The sequence below is a fragment of the Lepisma saccharinum genome, chromosome 15 (assembly GCF_977018435.1).
Source record: "Lepisma saccharinum chromosome 15, izLepSacc3.1, whole genome shotgun sequence".
Taxonomy (NCBI): domain Eukaryota; kingdom Metazoa; phylum Arthropoda; class Insecta; order Zygentoma; family Lepismatidae; genus Lepisma; species Lepisma saccharinum.
In genome coordinates, this window is record NC_139243.1 from 79,602,415 (window position 1) to 79,624,518 (window position 22,104).

General features: G+C 39.8%; 2 protein-coding genes across 4 annotated transcripts in view; one reads left to right on the forward strand and one right to left on the reverse strand.

The window, feature by feature from the left end:
* Nucleotides 1-5,107: 5,107 nt before the first annotated feature.
* Nucleotides 5,108-13,016, reverse strand: Naxe (NAD(P)HX epimerase). 2 transcript variants are annotated; one of them, XM_083136490.1, is made up of 2 exons: nucleotides 12,828-13,016; nucleotides 5,108-6,007 (listed from the first exon to the last, which is right to left on the reverse strand). In XM_083136490.1, the coding sequence occupies exon 2, from the start codon at nucleotides 6,001-6,003 to the stop codon at nucleotides 5,227-5,229; it is 777 nt and encodes a 258-aa protein (XP_082992616.1). In that variant the 5' UTR covers nucleotides 6,004-6,007; nucleotides 12,828-13,016; the 3' UTR covers nucleotides 5,108-5,226. The 2 variants fall into 2 exon arrangements, with proteins under 2 accessions (XP_082992616.1, XP_082992617.1); XM_083136491.1 differs by lacking the exon at nucleotides 12,828-13,016 and adding an exon at nucleotides 12,285-12,398.
* A 328-nt stretch (nucleotides 13,017-13,344) lies between these two features.
* Nucleotides 13,345-22,104, forward strand: part of Zwilch (zwilch kinetochore protein) — a 66,797-nt gene continuing 58,037 nt past the window's right edge. Inside the window, exons 1-2 of one of the 2 annotated variants that reach the window (XM_083136492.1) lie at nucleotides 13,345-13,424; nucleotides 21,439-21,565. In XM_083136492.1, coding sequence (XP_082992618.1) covers nucleotides 13,360-13,424; nucleotides 21,439-21,565 — 192 coding nt within the window. In that variant the 5' untranslated portion in view covers nucleotides 13,345-13,359. Of the gene's footprint in view, nucleotides 13,425-21,438; nucleotides 21,566-22,104 lie in introns of those variants that run through there. The other variant, XM_083136493.1, reaches the window with a different exon arrangement.

Below are 22,104 nucleotides of genomic sequence, written 5' to 3' on the forward strand. Positions count from 1 at the left end.
AATTCAGGTACTCACGTTTTCCACGAAGCTGTTTTAAGTAATTTTCTATTAATTTCGGCAGCCACTGCCACCATCCTCGTTGGAATTCATTGTGTCAGTGGCTACCAAAATTAATAGAAAATTACTTAAAACAGCTTCGCGAAAAATGTGAGTACCTGAATTATTTATTACCACATCTCTCTTTTCCATAATACAGGGTTTGTCCGGAAAGTAATAGGACTGATTTTTTTTCGCCGCGACTGTACTTCGGAGCGCGCGCGCACTGACTGTATTCGGTAGAGGGGGTTCCTACCTAACCTACAAGTGGCTAGTCAGTTGTCTCCGAGCACCCGGAGAGTCAGGACAGGCTTTTTCGCGCGACGTGTTTCTGTGAGTGGTGCAAGCCGAAAATGCAGCATTCGTTAGAGCAGAGGTACGTGATTAAATTCTGTGTGAAACTCGGTAAATCTGCGACAGAGACGTTTGATATGATCAAGCAGGCTTACCCAGATGATACTTTAGCAAGAAGTGGTGTGTCACAGGTGACGAGTCATGGATCTTTGAGTATGATCCCGAGACAAAGAGGCAATCTTCCGAGTGGCACACGACGGCGTCTCCTCGCCCAAAAAAGGCAAGAATGAGCAAATCCAAAGTGAAAACGATGCTCATTGTCTTTTTTGACATCAAAGGCATCGTCCACCATGAATTTGTTCCTCCTGGACAAACCGTCAACGCCAAGTTTTATGTGGAAGTGCTCAAGAGACTCAAACGAAGGGTCAATCGGGTCCGACAAGACATCGCAGCCGACTGGAAGTTGCACCACGACAACGCCTTGGCTCACATCGCCTTTCTTGTGACCAGCTACCTGACCAAGGCAGGCATCCCAACGCTTCCGCAGCCGGCCTACAGCCCAGATGTGCCCCCCCCCCCCCCCCGGACTTCTTTTTGTTTCCTCGCCTGAAAAGGCCGATGAAAGGCAAGCATTTTGAGACGACAGAGGGGATCCAAGCATCTTGCACCGCGGCTCTAAAGGCTATTCCGGAGAATGCCTTCCGTGATGCCTTCAATGATTGGAAATCGCGCTGGCAGCGCTGTATCGATGCAGAAGGAGACTACTTTGAAAGTTTTTAAAGAATTGTAACGATTGGCTCAATAATTTTTTTAAAATCGACTCAGTCCTATTACTTTCCGGACAAACCCTGTATGAACAATTGTGAGGAATAGGAAAAGAAACTTTTAGTACAGTAGTTTCAGTACAAACTACGCAACAGTACTGTTGACCAAAATCGACGACACAATCGATAGGGTCAAAGGAGAAGTAAATTTGGAAGTCTCTTTTATCCAGTTTAGAATTTGACATCCAGACTACATAAAGATAATGTGGCTGATCAATCAGTACTTTACAATTACTAGCAGACACAATGGAATTCACAATTCTGATATTTTGTTCTAGTTCTTTTGAGTATGTAATGTTGTTGTAAGTGTTTTTATCAAATGTGCCAATTTTCATATTCTCGGACAATCTTCCCAACCATTTATACGAGGATGCAGTGTTTTAGCCAATGTTTATTTCATTTTTTAATTTTTTTTAGAAGCATAGGCCTTTTACTCTGTATCTGAGGTATTTTTTTTTGTGTTGTAAATGTCTTGTGCAGATCCCTGTACAATTTACAATGTTGCTCTTACAACCATTCTCAAGGGGCCCTTTACAGCCCATTTTTTTAACCGTAACGTAAGGATTTTAGATAAGGAGTTTCTTCCCTGTATATTCTAAAGGGTGAAAAATGGCCAGGTGTACCAATGTATCCAAAAATTATGCTTCACTCATACTTTTGAGCATTAAGCTATAATTCAGGTATCCTGTTGCAGTGAAGTAAATTCCTAAATTTGAATTCTTTCTCCAAGACAAAACTCTTCAGTGACAATCAGCTACATATTCTGATACTCAAGATACAGCACTTTCAATTTAGATGCTTGGGAATATGCAGTTCCTAGCTGACTGACAGCGATCAGCTCTGAATTATTATCTTGGCTCTGCTGGTTCCAGGATTCCTTTATTGAATTGAGTTTTTTTTTTGTCTATGTACACTTTGGCTAATTGGGATGGGATCCAATCTGCTTGAGCCTCCAGTGGAGATTGAATCCAGGCCAGGTTCCTTTTGGAATGCCTCTTCAACATTATTCACGGTCATCATTTTGATTAGCCGAAACAAACGGAAGAATGGCGTGTAAGAAGAAACACACAAATGTGGCTCCTGTCCTGGTTGCATTTCGTGATGAAATGGTAATAAACACTATAATTTGCTATGACTGGTTCTTTTCCTTGTAACATTTCCACAAATGTGATAAATTAATATGACATTTGGTACAGTAGGATGCACAAGTATTACTCTGGAATTGTCCAATATTACTTTTCAGTAATTCTTGAAACTCTCCTTGCATAAAACAAAGAGAATACACATGGTGATCGACAATTTGCTTGGTAATACTTATGCATCTCACTATACAGTAGTTGCCAAGATGGGAAATGGGTAAATCAATTTTCTGTTGTGAGCGAGGCAGAGATGTCATTTCCTGCCATGTTGATGCTATACCTGACATTACACATGCTTTCTTTCCATACACTTGGCACTTCCATTCTTTAAAGCATGGTTTTTGTACCTATTCATTTACATGTACAGTACAGGATTGCAATTTAAATTTCATTTTTCTGGAATTTGATGAACAGTGGCTTTTCCTCCGAACCTTCAAATATTAGGTGCATCCAGAAAGTAAGTTTCCCTGGGGTCGTGCACAAAAAGCATACATTATTTCATTCAATGATATATTGCCACAGATACAGCACTTGTCCTGTTACTTGTAAACATAATTCCCACCAGAATTCAGGCACTTGTCATGACGTGGGACCAACTTCTGTATACCTGAGTCGTAGAAGTCTGCCGCCTGGGTGCCGAACCACTGTGTGACAGCCGTCATTTGTTTCGGCACCCACTGGGCACACAATTTCCGGAACAAGAGGCGTTTGGTAACAATGTCATGCAACAACGACCGAGAAATCTGCAGAAAATGGCTGCTGAGTTCCGTCATCGTGTCGTCAAGATCCTCCAATATGCGCTGCTGCACCTGCTCCACAAGCTCGTCCATAACGGCTGATGGCCACCCAGTGCGCTAATCGTCATGCACCTTTTTCCGGCCTTCAGTAAATATCCTGCACCAACAACGCACCATCTGCTTGCTCATGGCATCTGGCCCATACACCTGGCACAGCTGACGATGAATTTCGATCGGCTGTATGTTTTGTGCGTTCAAGAACTTGATCACCGAACTAACCTTGAACGTGGCGGGAGATGGAATAAGACCGCCATGTTTCGTCGCAGTGAGGACTTTCGGGAGGCGTCTTCTAGGACATTAACTAGCCAGGGCATGTGCCTCTCACGCATGTACAAAACCGATTTTAATACGCATGGCCTGCTGCCACCTTTGGGTGAGTGGCAAACTTACTTTCTGGATGCACCTAATAACATTTTTGCTATTGAGTATTTTCCATTATTGTGACTTTGACAAATAATACAAGAGAAAAATACACAGTGTATTTTATACATATTTTTCTTGAATATTTCTCTTACATCTGTGCACATATTGTTCAACTTACTGCCTGCCAATCTGCAGTGTGAAACATGGAATTTTTATTTTCCACTTGGCATAAAATATAACACATTTGTTGGGTACAGTGGCTTTTCGGCAAGTCTTGATACAAACATGGCCACTGGTTTGTACCTGTTTTTTTACAGGATATTCTTCATGCAAAAGTAGATACAGTGGAAACCCGATTTTACACTTTCCCCCGGATTATACATTCAATCTTGATGGTCCCAGCATACCAAAATGTTATAAAATTATCCTCAATTTTACATTTTCCCGTACTTTCAGTTTTTTCCAGTTATATCCCCTGAAAAACGTAAAATCAAGGTTTCACTGTATTCTAAATTTTCTGCGAAGAAATTCCAAGGGAGAAGCCAGAGTTTCGTAATGTGCCTAGCATTTTATCAAAAAATGTTACTAAAAAGAAAATGTGGATATATAGGTGAACCATGAGCAAAAAGGTCAAAGAATAGTTTGGCATTAGATAAAAACTTATCAATTTGATCTCTTACAGAAACTCTTTAACTGTACCCACACAATTGTAGGGGAAGACGTGAATTTCAAAATCTGTGCTGATGTAATTGCATTACTGGCTGGTAACATACAAATTTGCTTAACCCCCCCCCCCCCAAATCAACCATCCGAAGTGACATTACAAATACGCCACTGAGTGCCCCCCCCCCCCCCAAAGCAAAAAGCTTAATTCGCACAGTGATTATCTGCCACTTTTGGCTAATTGCAATCAGGATTAGTGATTAAATTAATGAATGGATACTCGCAAAGAACACCCACATCCAGGTCAGGATTCAAACCTGCAGCCCCTGGCATCATATGCCATGCTACCCACTATGGAGGTTGGCGTTTTATGTGATTCAAACAATGATCCATTGGTTTGCAAAAAAAAAAACTCAATATGCTGACCAAAACATAAACGTTTAGTTCAAGTTTTTAAATAAAATAAATTTCTGCCTTGGTCAGCATATTGAGTTTCTTGGTTATCATGGAAACAAGGCTTAATGGTGTTATCATTGGTTTGCAGCATACTGCAACAATTTGCTATGCTGTGTACTACTACAACCTCATTTGATTATAAACTGTAGTCATATTTTCATAAAAACATAGATTATGGCTAAACAAGCACTGTGTTCCTCTTTTTTTTCTTGTGGTCATGCTGCAGCATTCTTCTCGTGGTGCTTTTTTTTCAGGCCAAACACTGCTATTGCTACAAAAATAAAAATAATGCCCCTTTTTATGACATTCATTGATTCGGTTTCTTTTTCTTTGCTTACCTGCCACTTTTAGCTAATGGCTAAGATGAGGATGGATAATGAGATGATCAAATTGATGAAGGGAAACATGCAAAGAATGCTCAGGCTGGATTTGGACTCGGGGCCTCTGGCATTGTAGCATGCAACCATTCTCCCACAGAGGTCACATCATTTTTATGAAACAAGAAATGTACACAACTAAAAACTACACTGTTATAATTAAGAATTTTTATTAACAGTGTAAAATATTGGAATTGATATACAAATGTCACCCAATAATGTTCCCAGCATGAAGCTGCCGCTGTGCTTTTATTCATATGATATCACATGGCAACACTCAGTCAAGTTTTACACAACAATCCGTTCCGGGATAGTCTGGAAGGTTTAGATTGTACTTTTCTTCAAGTCTCCGTGGAACGAACCTTCCACCAAGGTAATGGTACTTTCCATTAAAGTTGAGGGCACACTTCTTGGGAGCTGTTAGAGAAATGAGGAACTCTGGTTGAAGACCTCCGCTTTCGGGACACCCTGTCTCTACATCCCATCCGCTAGGGATATCCACACTGCAAACAGGAACCAAGACCTTTTGGAGCGTGTCAATAACCGTAGCAAATTCTGGACGAACAGGAGGTTTGAAACTGAACCCAAACAAAGCATCCACAACAAACTCATAACCATTGTCAATATCTTCACTTGGCGGGAAATGATTCACAAGAGGAATATCCATTAGCTCGATCTGCCGTGTCAGATTCTGAAACAATGGCTTCTGGGGTCGTTTTGGATAAAATACCCATGGTTTGTATCCAAACAACTTAAGATGGCGTGCACAGACTAAACCATCACCACCGTTGTTCCCGGGTCCGCAACAAATCAGAACTGTATTGTTGTTCAGCTGTTCCAGAGGGTAGCATTTTGCAAGAGCTGTTGCACAACTTAAACCAGCTAATTCCATCAACTGGTCTACGCTGAACTGGTACTCATTGAAGAGCTCTTGGTCAATGTTTATTGCTTCCTCCTGTCCTAGATATTTTACCATTTTCCCAGTGCTTAATCTTCTCTGATGCACGATCCTTAAAAGGGATACAATTCTTTTGGTGGTGAAGCAAAGCACCATGAATCTGAAGAAGAAGAAAAAAAATCACTAATTTGGTACTAATGTGTATTGTATAACAAATTTGTAATTGGGGCATTCAATGAAAAGTGGTCTACTCCATGTAAATAACAAAATAAATCAATCTGGAAATTATTATTGTTTTTAATTGCATTGATGTTTCAATGTTTGTGAATGCATTTCATTTGCACATTTCATCAACAAAATTAACATCTGTAGCCTATATGCTTCACAAATGAAGTCAAACTTGACTACATTTTTAAAGCATCACACATGTAACAGATTTTCGTTAATGCTTTTCATGCATTCAGGCTGTGTCATCATACTCAAGATTCCTTTTCATTTGTTAGCAGACACCACAAAGTACTTCATAATTCTATGAAATTAGTTCATTATGAATATATTGATCCAATTACATGTCTAGACCCTTGCATTTTTTGTGTGAATGTCGCACACGTAATGCTGGAATGCCCCAGTTCTTTGCAGTTGTTAATTTTGCAAACATTTGGCATTATTTGTAGGATTCTTTTTGTTTAAAAAAATTGCTAACCATTGTTATAACTCTATCTTTATTCAACACGAAAATAAATGTCTGATGAAGGGAGCGTGTGTTCTCCTGAAATGTCACAACGAAAAACTGTTTTCTTATGCTTGTAATAACCGTAAACTACAGGAAAATAATATTTTTTAGGTTCTTGGCAATGGCTTTTATTTAATACCTGTAACAACGATCACCTTAACCTTCAACAACGGAGCATGTTTGCCTGTGAGCCTGGGAACCTGTGAACTACGGATGGGTTTTCAGTGGGAAATTTAAATTCCCGCATGATATTAAATAAAATTTATATCTCTGGAGTTACAAATTATATGTACCTTGTTTTGTTCAGTACACATTGATGGCTATAAGCCTGCGGTAGGAAAAACAAATGTTCCATAATACAAGGGTTGGATAAAAAGTAATGGCAACACTGGTATAATTGCTACTTGACTGTATTGGCAGAGGAGCACGTGTTACATTCCTTCAATGTAATCGCCCCCCCATCTCTACGACCTTCTGCCACACGTATGGAAGGCGTCGTACACCGTCAGCGCGTCCATCTCTGTCGATGTCCCGCAGTGACCGCCCTATAGCACGTATGATGGCTTCAAGCGTGTCGTAGTGCTTCCCGCCCAGTGGTTCCTTCATTTTGGCAAAAAGGTCATAATCACATGGTCTCATACCAGTGAATACGGCGAATGTTCCAGTACCTCCCACTACCAGTTATGCAGGAGCGCCGTCACAGTGTTCGCAGTGTGACACTTTGCATTGTCAAGCAGGATGATGGGACACCGTGCCAGAATGTGCCGTCGCTTCCTTCTTAATGCGAGACGAAGGTGGTGTTGCAAGAAGGTGCAGTAGTAGGCTGCGTTGACCGTCTGCCTAAGAGATGTTGTTCTTCTTGCCTAAACATATTGTTAGGGCGCTTGCACTCTCGTCCTCTGCTTCAGAGCACTGCTGTTTTTGACTGAATAACATACAATCGCACCCCACTCACTATACTTCCTCGTCTGACATTCCTTTATCAACCACGAAACGGTTCTGGCGCTGTGACTCGCCCCTTTCACGGGACAGCAGTGTTGCCATTACTTTTTATCCAACCCTTGTATGTTAGAAGAAGAAAGAAAGAAAAAAATATATATTTTTCCATGAAATTTCATGTTTTCCATTACTGTGGAAAAATTGCACACTTGTTGTTTCCCTTGGTAAAAGTGTTTTTCCAAATGCCAGAACTGAGAAAAGCGGGATGTCAAAATCAATGAAAAAAAAATTTCAAAAATGCACACAATTTTCAGGACATCGCCCCTCCCCCCCCCCCCCCCAACATAGTAAGAATGAAATTAAACATTACTAATTGTTAATTACAGATTAATTACTGCTGCAGAACTCAAAACATGTATCTCCGACCATTATCAGTCTGAGTATGTCCTAAAAGTCACATATATGAGAAAAAGCACCTTGTTTTCATATTGAACAGTAACAAGCTGTAGCTTAACCCTTCAGAAAAGTGAGATAGCACTTGCTACCGGAAGTTGGGAGGTAGCAATCCCTACTTCAGCCAACAAAAATCTCCCCCATGCAGTCAACATAGTCATCTGCCAAGAACACTTCCTTGGGACACAGCAGGGTATAATTTAACAATACAGGGAATTTCTCCAATTTGTTTGAAATTTTGGATACTTACTAATTTGGGTCTCCTAATCACGAACCTGCACTTAAAATTTGGCACTCACGTATAGAAATTCCTGAATTATGGCTAGCCCCACGGACCACTGGCGCTAGCCCCACGAACCATTGGTGCGTGTTTAGGCTAGGTTAGGTTAGGAAACATAGTTAAAAATTTTAGGGTCGTAGTAATATCAGGAATATATATATTTCGTTCTTTAAGTATTTGAAACGGAAAATCTTGCGATAAATAATGAGCAATTGTGCATTGTCGGTTGCAATGACTGACCCTCTTATTTTGCAAGTTTGACACGTGAGCGCCAAATTTTGACTTCAGATTCGTGATTAGGAGCCCTAATTTAGTGAGTATGCCAAATTAAAAAAAAAAATAGAGAAATTCCCGGAATTGTAAAATCGCTCCCACACCAGAAATGATGGGAAGACACTGAGAACACATTCCAGATAGTATAAAATGTTGTTAATTTTCAGATAATCCTGCATTGGTTTTATGATGTCACTGGATCAAAAGCTTTGAATAGGTTAAAGTAAACCATATCCAACTGACTGTAATTAGTAATAGCATTTGTAGCATGGGTTTGCACAATACTTAAATTAATAAATCAAAAGGAATTTAACTCCCAGTATAGAAAAGAATTGGAAGGGAAAAGATGAAATCAATCTCTGGGCAATGTCCAAATCAGCTTAAGTACAGCTTTGGGGTTTTGAATGCAAGATCCTTCAGAAGATCAATAAAATTATGCTCCAATCCAATTTTAAATAGGATTTTACAGTAACGGTTCAGATTGTTTTTCAAATTCTCGCAGCAGAAAAACTAATTATCGTAGAATTTTGGCAATCATTGTCACACGAAATTTGAACCTTCCTTAAAGTGCTGTGCACTGTTTGGATTTCTAAAAAAAGTTATTTACGAAGGGCGTTCAAGTCAATCGGGGACTTATTTTTTTTCCAGGTTTAAATAGACGCCTAGGCTGGAGGTTTTGTATGCAGTAGGAACTGGCAACTGTGTGCTGTTACTGGTAGGCGGCGCTTATTTCCCGCGCTTCTGCATAGACCGTTATTCAAGATGGCGTACAACAGTGTGGACGTCTACATCGAACAGCGTGTTGTGATGAAGTTTTTTAGTGAACGAGAACAGAAAACCTGCTGAAATTTACAGAAGACTTCAGGCTCAGTACAGTGATGAGACACTCTGTCGCAGTAAAACATTTGAATGGTGTAAGCGCTTCAAAGATGGCCGTACCTTTATTCCTGACGATCCCGGTCGTGGTGGATCACAGGCCACGCCAGTCATTCCTGGGAACATTCAGCGCGTGGAGCAGCTGATCCTGGACAATCGTCGCATAACCTGTCGTGAAATTGCAAGTATCAATACTATACGTACTATCAACAGTGAGTATTACTGCAGTGTTCTGCGTGATGTGCATAAGAGTTTACGGAAGAAACGTCCGGGTTTCATCACAAAGCATGTTCTCTTTTTGAAAGACAATGCACGACAGCATACCGCTCAACGCACATTCCAAACATTCCAGGAAATCGGTTGGGGGATATTACCACCCCCACCCCCTATAGTCCTGACTTAGCGCCAAGTGATTTTCACCTGTTTGGACCCCTGAAGGAATTCCTTGCAGGAAAACATTTCAACACTGATGATGAAGTGAAGAATGCTGTCCTACAATGGTTCCGCCGTAATGATAAATCTTTCTATGCCGAAGCATTCCAGTCGTTAGTTAAATGCTGGGATAAGTGTATAACTGTAGCAGGAGGTTATGTGGAAAAATAAATCCAGTTACCACACTTTGAAATTTGTTCTTCTATTTTTTTTTAAAAAAAAGTCCCCGATTGACTTGAACGACCCTCGTATGTTGGGGGGGGGGGGAAATACCTTACGCAAGCATGCACGCTCCCCATTCTTCCCTGATAGAAGCGACAGTAAGTATCGTAGACGAGTGGGAATGAATGTAGAAGTAATTTAGAGCTTACCTGAAACTAAGCAGCACAGTTTACATTTCAAAAAAATGTCAAATTTATGGGTAAGATAAAATCTTCTGAATTTTTGGCCACATTCAGTAGTACAACACATTTAGGGATCTTATTTTAATGCTAAGAGAACTAAACCTGACCCTCCTAACCTAACCACTAAAGCATTTAGGGTTATTGTTAAAATCCTAAGGGAACTAAATCTGACCCACCTAACCTAACTACAAAAGCATGTATTGAACAAAATCTAAGTAATCGTAAAAACTCCGCAGCATGTGTTAACAGACGGAAATTGAAATCGAACCATATAAAAAATGGGTACTACTTTACTAGGTAACAGTAGTATAAGCCGGAGACGGATTTCTTAAAATTTACAGGAGAAAAGACGAGAAAGTACTTACGGAATTGTGTTCTTGAGGACTTTCTGAAGCCGGGGATATTGTTTTTTGGAATCCTGCTACGTAATTTGCCTGTAAATAAGGTATTTTTCGTCAATCATGCATCTCCGTTGTGCGATAGCTCGTGCCGCCATTCCGTTGACTACGTGAATCAAATGTTCCGTGCGTTTGGTTATGTAACCCCCTCACAGTGTAGCAACCACGCGGTAGTTTTACAAGATGACGTGTGAGCAGTTTGTTTTTTTCCAATTTAAGGCAAGACTCTAGTTTACGTCCTTTTCCTAAGGAATACGTGTCATATATCGTTGGAAAGCTTATTTTATAAGGAATTCAACAACGTAAATCCAAAAGCGAGGAAAACTTTCCTGAAGGAGTGAATCGAGAAAAACCGATGTTTTCCGGATATGCGTAATTGAACGTACTGAGGAATTTTTTAGATGATGAAGCACATATCTAGGGGTGAAATGAGTGCTAATGGAACCTAACCTAACAGGCCTAACCTAACCTAGTAGGCATACCTCGACCCCGTGAATGGATAGTGGGGCTATCGTGAACAGAAAGTGTAAAAAGAAAAAGGTACATACCCGAAGAGATGCCGGGTGCCGCACCACGATCACGCACCGCGAACGCAAAGAAGCAATCACCATGCAGATAAGGACGTAAAGTAGAGTCTAGCCTCAATTATCGCTTAAAAACCTTTTGTGAATAGTTTGTGCGGCATTTATCGGTTCATAAGTTTGGAAACACTGCACATCAGCTGACGATACTGCATATCAGCTGACGATAGACAATGTGAGTCAAAATTTGCGTGCTGAATTAGCAACGACCAATAAATGATTATAATGTTAAAAATAACGCTTTTTCATGGGAAAAAAAGTGATCCCCAGCTTGAATAATCTTCCGCTATGCATATGAGGTAAGTAGCAATGATTTTTATTTGATAACAAACGAGTTTAATGTGTCTCCGGCTTATACTACTGGTACACTTTACTATACCGGAGACACTTATCAATGATTTATTTTGCAATGTTTTACAATGATAACGTACTATTCTGCGTTGCAGAACATTTCTTTAGGTGAAATAATGGATTTATAACGAACATAATGTTTATTTCTTACATACGATAGGCCCACGACCCATCACGGGGACGAGGTATGCCTACTAGGTTAGGTTAGGCCTGTTAGGTTAGGTTCCATTAGCACTCCTTTCGTTCAATTTAGCATATACGAACAACATCGGAATTACAAATTCCACGGCATCTACCACGCCCGGCAACAACTTCACCACGCATCCTCGACACATCATGTTGTAGCAGCAGCAATAGCACGTATTGTGCTCTCGTGCAGAAAGCAAATGGCGGCAGCAGCAATAGTGCGTCGGAAATAGATTTTCGTAGAAAACCACATGCATTCGCATTAAAATGGATCAAAACTACATTCCCGAACATCAACAACGCTACAGAAAATGATTTGCGTAAGTACTTTCTCCTGTAAATTTGAAGAAATCCGTCTCCGGTATAGTAAAGTGTTACCAAAAAATGCATATGTAGCATAATAAAATCGCAATACAACAAACGGAACTTGGGCCTATTTTACAATTTAATATTTTGATGAAGGAAGGTGACACCGAAGAACTAATGTCTACACATACATTTTAAACGTGTTTCGATTTCTAATGTACATACCCATTTACTTCCTCAGCCTGATGATTACATACTGTTTTTCTGGAAAATGAATTTTCCCTTCCGCATCTACTATGATTATTTGTTTGTGAGCAGCCATTTATTTACAATCGTCTTGGATACGAATTGCTGCTTGCTGCTAACATCTACACAGGGTGTGAAGAAATTTTCCAAATTTTCTACTTCATTGTTAGGTAAGTCAAGTTACAATTCGCTTTAGTTGGGTCTTCTTAGCATTAAACATTCGGAACCGTCACCTTTATCTGTTCTAAGGTACAATTGGAATTCGACTGTGATGTATATATACTACACACACACATTGTCGACATGTTATAGAAACAGGTTTAATACTTCATCAAATAACATTTGGACTATACTGAGATTGTCTTACTGGATTTGCCAGGTTTCTGCTATAATCGTAAGATATTGTGCGCGCAACTGCTCTAAAAATGTGTGTTGGACCGTTGTATAATGTTCATAAATGTTCGGCGTCTATTGAATCTACAGTTATAATCAAGATCATGGTAAACTACCAACTTTTCTTACCTATTCTTATGAGAAAAAAAAATCTTATTTTACGAAATGTTATTAAAAGTTTTCTGTTCTGTTACCAAACAATATTGAACATTGAACCTTGTCCCGCTTGTTTTTTGTACAGCATACTTATCTAAAACAATACTGTGAGCCGATACTGTAATTTAATGTCAAAATTAAGTAATATTTTCTATTTTGTTACTTCTGGTTAAAATAATATTTTAACCAGAGGTCAGCTTTAATATAACGGTAGCATAAGAAAAGATAAAACATATATATCACGCTGTATAAAACTTTGCAATGCTACAAATTGTTTGTTTACAAATAATACTAATAGTACCAATATTCACAGAATTTACGCTATATCTAATTTGCTGTAGTTTATTTGCTACTTGCATACTTCATTATCTATTAAATTTAATTTAGGTTAGCTATACAGGTCCAATTTCTCCCCTAAAAAATCTTCTTATGGAAATTTTTCCGCAGAAGCGGTGGGGGTCAATTAGTAAGACCACTTAATTGTAGCGGTGGCGCGGGAGTATTTATGAAAGAAGTGGTGGTCATTTCAAATAACAACTCTTATCGGTGTCTTAATGCAATTATTATCAGGTAAAATTATAGAGACATAACATAATTAATGTGTTAATACCGCCAGCGTCCCAGTTAACAAAAACAAGGGACACTTATTGAGTGCTTAAAATCTGTGAGGAAGGTCGCGTCATTGACTTGCACCTAATTCATGAATGTAAAAATGCAAATTGTAAAACAACAATAAGAAATTTATTTTAAAATCATATTCGATATTAGAATTGATGATGGCTAGAATGTACAATATAGAGAAAGTCTCCAATTTCGTTACTTTTCGGTATACTAACTAATTTTGGCCTCCTAATCACGAATCTGTTGTAAAAAACCGGGGGTCACGTCTGGAAATTGTACATTTTGATGAAAAATTGTTCATTAGCGCCAAAAACCATCCACGGGTAGCCCCACAAACCATTGACATTAGCCCCAAAAACCATCCACGGGTAGCCCCACAAACCATTGACGTTAGCCCCAAAAACCATCCACGTGTAGCCCCACGAACCATTCACACGAGGTTAGGTTAGGTTCCATTAGCACTCATTTCACCCCTAAATTCATCGAAAAAATAGGGATCGTACTAAAATTGAACATCATAAATCATTTTCTTGTTAAACAACGGCGTGGTTGGACACAATGACAGGATATTACATTTTTGTTCGTAAAACTACGCATATACACCTATATATATATAAAAAATTCAATCGGCTTTTTTTCAAATTTTCAGACGTGACCCCCGGTTTTTTTCAACAGATTCGTGATTAGGAGGTCAAAATTAGTTAGTATACCGAAAATTAACAAAATTGGAGACTTTCTCTATATTGTAAATTCGCTCCTTGATAATAAAAGGGGGATCAATTCAAGACGTAGATGTTACAAATGTCCTCCCTTCAGATTTGTTTTCATTTTTTGTGGTGGGGGGAAATTCCGAATGATGCATCTTTGTATTCCTATAACAGGATGTGCATGCAACTGTTCTACTTTATACTTTTAAAATAAAAACTGCTACCAGTGGCGGATCTACAACCCGCAAAACCCCGTAGTGCGGAGGTGCCTCAGCCATTGACATAGTAGAGGGTTCGTATATCCGCATATAAAAAATAAACGTAGTTACTCCGAGGTACAGAAACGAATACAATATACACAGGTAAGGGTAAAGTTCCCTGTGCATGTAGCACCGTGCCATGAAGGCACATTTAGTATATGTGGGGGCAGGGCCCCACATATTTTCGATGCCGGACATCTTGGAGGTGATGTGATCAGCACCATGCTCCGGCGGCATTTACACCCTACCCCCGCTCCAATGGGTACCATTTGATTTTATGGTGGATGTACCCTGGATCAGCTTTTTGCGAGGACAATGCCGGAAAAATTCTGACCTTAGATCAAATCAGGCTACAATTTCACGAGAAATGCTGTGGTGAAGGTTTCTTCAACCTATCTTTAATCAGGAAAGGGTTTTGACTGCATGATTGTAACAAATGTATCATTCTTCAGGTGTGAGAAAATAGTGTCATATATATATATATACATCACCACCGGTGCAGAGGGGCCTGGGCCCATCCAGTTCTCATTTGACTCCCATATAAGGGGCCCAATGCATATCTTCCAAGATATTACATAACTTTTGCACACAAGGGGTGGGAAAATATGCAGGATTCTGCTCTGAAATGGGCAGAATCAAAAATGTGGGACTATCACTCAATTTGAGGGCGTTTCTTGTGCTTGTGCATTTACTATTTCAGTATTTCCTTTTTCAAACTGACAATAAATTAACGAAAATGCATGGCATATTATGAATGAATATGTGCGAGAATAGAGGAAGAAGCACGGGAATACTGTAGTCTTCATGCTCTTGAATGAGCCAGTCCATTGCAAGAGAGGTCCTTTGTTTCCCTTCGGAAATGTCAAAAATCACTCGCCCAGATGAAAATTTTATCTTGGGCCTTCCTTTTTTATGTAAATATGTGTGAAGATATTAAACTCCTATAAAGGATTGTAAGAATAGGTATTATAAACAGAATATGATAAAAAATTCTCAGTCAAAAGTTACATGTAAAGTATTATGTTATATAATTACATAATCACAGTAGTGCTGTGAATTTTTTGTCCAGCTAATAAAGTTTGATGTACCCTCATATACGTATATGTTTTGTTTTCAAAGACAGTTATTGCAATTACTATTTTTCAAAGCTTAATTCAAGTGTATTAGGTTCCACCTTAAGGAAAAGAAAATTGCCCCTTTTCCAGCAAACGGAAAGAAATCATTATTTCTGCTTTAGTTATCTTTACCCCCCCCCCCAAATCACTTAAGAAATCAGCACCTATGCACATCACCCCCTTCCCATTTAAATAAAAATTGAGTTCAATTCAATATGGTGGACGTCCGCTTGGAACACACCAATGTGGTTCCCCCTAAGCCTAACCTGTTTCTATCATGACCAACTGTACCCAGCCTAACTCCTTTACTTTTTATAAAGGGTGTTAAAGGACTTTTGAATCACCGCGTAGGCCCTTGTATGTGAGTTTGTCAACATGAGATCAAGAATTACACACACAGACATTATATATGTGTAATACACACACATATATATATGTGTGTGTGAAGGTAGGCAGAGGGGGCCTTTGGAAATATTTTGCGGGGGGGCCAAGATTTGTAGATCTGGCACTGATTCCTACATAGGAATAATGATTACTTACTGCACCTTTTCATACAGAACGATTTTTATCACACACATATTTCACATACTTGAATATAAAACCTCATTGTCTTGTAATCTAGGACTTTAAGGTACATGTGAATGCACTGAGGCCGACCTATTGCAACATAATTAAATGTTATTTTCATTTGACAGGCAGATTTGGATGCTGAACTAATCAGTGGAACTTGCATGTTCTTGACAGCAAACAAATGACTATTGTGTTCTGTATTATTCTTTCTCCTAAGGTCCCAGGTTCGATCCTCGGCCGGTTCAAATCCGGGAACTTTTCTAACATTGGAAGCGGCCCCGGCGCCCACCCACTGTCGAATAACATGGGTACCTGGGGGAAACCCTGGGGGGTAAAGGTGGTCAGGGGCGTGATGCTGATCACATCACCCCCACTCACGACCGGATCAAGAAAGTGTGGGGCGTTACCCCCACACACCCTATATGCCTTCATGGCGTGGTGCTAAGCACAGGGGAACACTTTACCTTTATCTTTTACTTTTTATCTTGCTTAATAATAAAATCTGTCCATTTTGGACACACATTGCAAATTAAATTATGATAATCACATTTTACATATACTTTGGCATTATCAGCATCACCACATTCAACTTGCTGATCCAAGATTTCTCAAGGAATTTCTAAATTTGACGATTGAATAATGCAGGAACATTGCTATCAAAATTTGAGATTACTTCCCCACGAAGCACTAGTAATGTAGCTTTAACATTTGAAATCATATGACATTTGTATCTTAGTAATCCAAACCACTGCCTCAGTGGTATGTTCAGTTCTTCACTTTCGATCTCCCTACCAAAGTTCCCAGGTTGGAATCTCAGCCTTGTCATGGGTGTTCTTTGCGAGTATCACTACATCAATATCAGCTCATTAACCAAACAGTGACACAACAGCTACGTAAAATAACAAAAATACAAATTTTCATAAAAACCAGTTCCATTTCTTGGTCTACTGTAACATTTGTATATCTTTGCAATTTTCTCTTTACACACATTTCATCCAAATTTTCGATATTTGCTGATGCTCAGTTTTTGATTACCTTCAAGTTTGTGAATGGGTCAAAGTTTCATGGGATGCTGTGAAAGACTAAGATGATCGTTAAACCATTTAAGAAGTGTGGCATTAGTAATGCACTGGATGGTACAGAGGACATTTTTTTACATGAGGACTCAGATTCTGATTAGAAGAGGTTTCAAGTGACTCTTCACTTAGGTCTGGAGATGAATGTCTGGGTTTTAACGAAGTTGGCTAGTTGGCTTTGGTAATTTATTTGTTGAAAGTAATAGACCTACACATTACTTTATTATTGAAATTCTATAAATTCATCATTATATTAAGTTATAATGGTTTTTCCTCAAAAATATGTGCAAAAAAAAGAGGTTACTTCTTATCCACCAGCTAATATGCTAATTGTTTTTTACCTTCCTCATGGCACAGTGGTTACATTGTTGCCTTGTAATCAAGATGTCCCGGGTTCAATTCCTGATGGAGGCATATAGTGACTCAGATCCCACTTAAAACTGTAGGTCCAGTCCCAGTTATCTTATCTGTACATAAAGTGGACTTTAAACAACAACAAGAAAAAATGATTTTCTTTCAGGAAGAAAATATTTATTAATAGGCATTCCCATGTAAACATTTCATTCTGTTGCCCGCTAAGAAAAATTTGTATTGCATCCAAAACCATCAACAGCTGTCTAAGAAAAATCGATACCTGGTTTTGTGAAGAGTATGAAATATATTTTCAAGGTCATCAATGTCCCTGTAAATTAGCAACAATCACCCTTAAAATTGGAGAAATAGCATGCGGTAAAGTATTCAATACGGTTTGCAAATTAGAAATGCTTGTTTTATTTCTCCTAAATCAGTATAAATAACAATTTAAATGTTATATCAGTCTAAAACTTATTGTAAGGTAGTAGACAAAAGAGTACCATGCAGTTAACAATATTTATAATTTATTTTATTTTGACTTAATAACTTCATATTGTATCTGTGTATGCTGTTTGAATTGTTGTTGTTTGTATAGATGTATCAATAAGATATCACCATAAAATTCACGTGTTAAGTACTTGTAATTTGATACAGGGGACAGTACTGGACATCCTAAGTTTATTGGCTATAATTAGAAAATGAGTAGGTGGAATATAAGTTGAAAACACACTTCAAGACATTATTTTTTTAGAACAGATAAGATTACATACAAAATAAAGTAACATTTCAAGAAAAACAAAAATCATCATCCAGTACCGGACAGGCTATCTATTAGCTTATATATGAGTCAAAAACATAATGTAAATAATACCGAGATCTTGGGAATGTGTACAGAGGTTGTTCGCTTTATATCCAACCATTTTCGATTAGGTGCTGCCACCTGGCGTATCATGCTGAAACTATGGGTCTGCTGGCGGGAGCAGTGTTGTGTCTGACTTTGTAGGTGTGTGAGTGTTGGTAGTGAATGTTATCAAATGGCGCCGAAAATCAACCGATATTGGGAGGGTTACGTAATGGCCCTTTTCCATGCTAAGTTTTCATACGTATTGTGAAACAGTGGCGGGAGAATGGGTTAACACTCGGGGTGACTACTGCAAATGCTATTGTGGCCCGTTACACACAACAGGCTCTCCTTGCGAAACATTCACCCACGAAAACCACCAGGAGAAGGGCTGCAAGCAAAGTGTTACCCGTAGTGCTAAGGGCGATCCGTCGATTGGCGTGCCAAGAAAATCCCCCGACTCAACGTGATATGGCCCACAGATTTCACCTCGCACCGTCAACTGTGAACAAAACAATTCGCAAGCGCCTCAGGTTGAAGCATGTCATACCGCCAGAACATCGCTACGTTTTTATCAGGAAATGGCAGAGGAATTAGGAATTCATGTGATTCCGTTTGAAGACATTCCTGTGAAAAGCCCAGTCCAATGGATTTTTGCGCATTTGGACTGTTGAAACGACGTCTTCAACATCGCCACCCGTGCACCCTGGATGGTCTATGGAAAGCTTGCAGGGATGAGTGGGACACAATTCCCATGCCTGTCCTGGGCCGGAGCTTGCTGCAATGGAAACTGCGATGCGGGGCGATAGTCCACAATGCTGGGGGTTCAATAGAACATGATCGGTGGTGGTGGCCCAGTATCTCTTAAGGTGAGTACCCGTCAAAAATGGTCGGATATAAAGCGAACAATCTTCTGTAGAAGTGAGGATAAGTGGTATTTGACTGTTCAGATGAAGGAGATGGAAGAAGAACCGTTACGTTTTGATATCTTCAACATAAGTGCTTCGCGTGAGATTGCAAGTTCAGTCTAGAAATCCTGGCTGGACATGTTAGTTCGAGACAGATCAGTGAACAAGGGCCCTGGTTCAGAGGCTGTGGAGCTATCACCTGATGTGCTTTTCGGAATCGCACACGCCTCCGATGTTGTTATGTTGTTGGAGATGACTGCCTTGATTGCATTTTTCATGACTTCCTAGTTCCACTTCCCTTTCTTTTTCTTCTCATTTTTAGTCTTGTGCTGTGAATGGCAACAAAACAGATTATTAGGTCATTCGTTTCGAACTTCTTTTTGTCCGGTACTGTATAATCGCCATATGATAGCACCTCATTCGATTTTACATTTTGTGCAGATGCTATCGTGAATCCATTATCAGCTATTACGAACTAGATGCCTAAATACACACTTACGTATGAAACAATATCTCCTTATCTCAAAATGGAGGAATATCACCGTGAAAATAACTTTTCACACCCACTTTTACTACGAGATGCTTCAACCGCTACCCTTTCCCAGTACACTCCACGCAGACTTGCATGCCCAAACTATGTTGGACATTGATACACACACGTCATACTGGCACTTGGCAACTGCTGCTCTCTAGCATCCAAAGCAAGAACTAGTGTTGTCCAGTACTGTAAGACCTTCCCCTACAGGTTATTTTTTTCTGGACATAAGAGTAACTAATAATAATAATTAGCCGTACTTGCTCAAGAGGTGTTTTTTTTTTATCATAAAGGTTTAGATTTTACAGCAAAAATTATGGCAAATTGGAATGTATAAAATTTATTCAAGGTCTGTGGTATTCAAGTAGTAAAAATGACATTAGTTAAAAACAAGTAACTATGGACATGCCATTGTACGAGGGAGAAATCAAATGAAAACCGCAATTAATTTTTTTCCAACATTTTAATGCAGGAATAATGTTCGATTGTAATTGTTTTTCTATATAGTCCCCTCCCAGTTCAATGCACTTATGCCATCGGATAGGTAGTGCTTCGATACTGCGTGAGAAAAATTATTTCAGTTGACTGTGTAGCCACTCGTGTACCGCCGATTGGACGTCTTCATCAGACTTGAACCTCTGCCCTCCAAGGTGCTCCTTTAATGGACCAAAGATGTGGAAATCAGATGGTGCCAAATCTGGTGAGTATGGTGGATGTGGTAGGCACTTGAAGCGTAGGTCATCGATGGTTTTCATGGTTGCACGGCCAGAATGAGGACGTTTTCATGTTGAAGCAAAACACCTGCACTCAGCAATCCCCTTCACTTTCTGCGTGTTGCTGGCCTCAAATGGTTCTTGAGAAGGTCGGTGTAGGTGGCACTAGTGACTGTCGTACGTGGGGGCATGTAGTGTTCCAGAATAGGACCTTTCTTATCCCAGAATAACGTCAACATGACTTTCCCTGCAGAAGGCTGGCTGCGAAACTTCTTAGGTTTCATCGAAGATGAATGTCGCCATTCTTTGCTTGCACGTTTCGTCTCCGGTTGGAAATGGTCCAACTTTCATCCCCGGTGACAATGTGAGCTAGAAAATCCTCACCCTCCTCTTCATAATGCCTCAGCAGCTCTTGACATGTATCAACCCAACAGACTTTCAGTTCCTGCGTCAGCTGTCGAGGAACCCACCTGGCGGACACTTTTCTGTAGCGGAGTTCGTCATGCACTATGTGTTGTACTGAACCGAAGCTCATATTCAACAAGGAAGCCATTGCAGCCAGGGTGACATGCTGGTTTTCCTGAATAAGCCGATCTGCTGCAGCAACTCCTCTGTCACAACTTGCTGAGCCTGACCCGGACGGGGAGCATCAGTCAATAAAGTCGTACCTTCTGCGAATTTCTTGCACCAATCGTAGACTTGCCGCTGTGACAGACAGGCGTCCCCATACTTCGTCTGCATTCTCCGATGAATATCAACCGGTTTCCAAACGCCTAGAAAGAAAAAAATATTTTTAATGGCACTTTTGCAGTTTTCATTTAATTCTCCCTCGTACTAATAAATTAACACATTTAAATTTTATTTTGTGTTTATATTTCTTTCAGAATGCTGTTGATAAATGAATTAATTGATGCAGTAAGACCGTATGTTATACAGGAAGTTACAACCCCAAAAAACATCCAGACACTTTACTGCAATGAGGAAAAAATCTTGCTCATCCACAGGGGGACAGTAAGTATAACTTTTTATCCAGATTGTATGCTCAGTAAGTAAAAAAAAGGTAAAGTGCTCCCCTGTGCTTAGCACCATGCCATGAAGGCGTATAGGGGGTGTGGGGTAACGCCCCACACTTTCTTGATCTGGTCATGACTGGGGGTGATGTGATCAGCATCATACCCCTGACCGCCTTTACCCCCCAGGGTTTCCCCCAGGTACCCATGTAATTCGATGCTGGGTGGGCGCCGGGGCAGCTTCCAACATTAGAAAAGTTCCCGGATTTGAACCGGCCAGTAAGTCTATTATGTAAATTGCAGGGCGTGTCAGCAGAATCTGGACAAAGTTCAAGTTGAAGTTTCTGATAAATTTGACTTCAGCAGTAGTTGATTGTTGACACGAGAGACCAGACGTATGTGTAAGATGTGCCCAGAATGTTGAAATGGCTGAGTTAGGGAGATCGAGTGTCCAATATGATCGGAGAGCGGCAATTATTGATGGTCTTTGTGCTGAAACATGGCCGACTGAAATCATAAGGATCTTCAGGTACACAAGAT

Bases quoted from the DNA above. Each gene is read 5' to 3' on its own strand.
- Naxe (XM_083136490.1), bottom strand. From the start codon at position 6,003: ATGGTGCTTTGCTTCACCACCAAAAGAATTGTATCCCTTTTAAGGATC.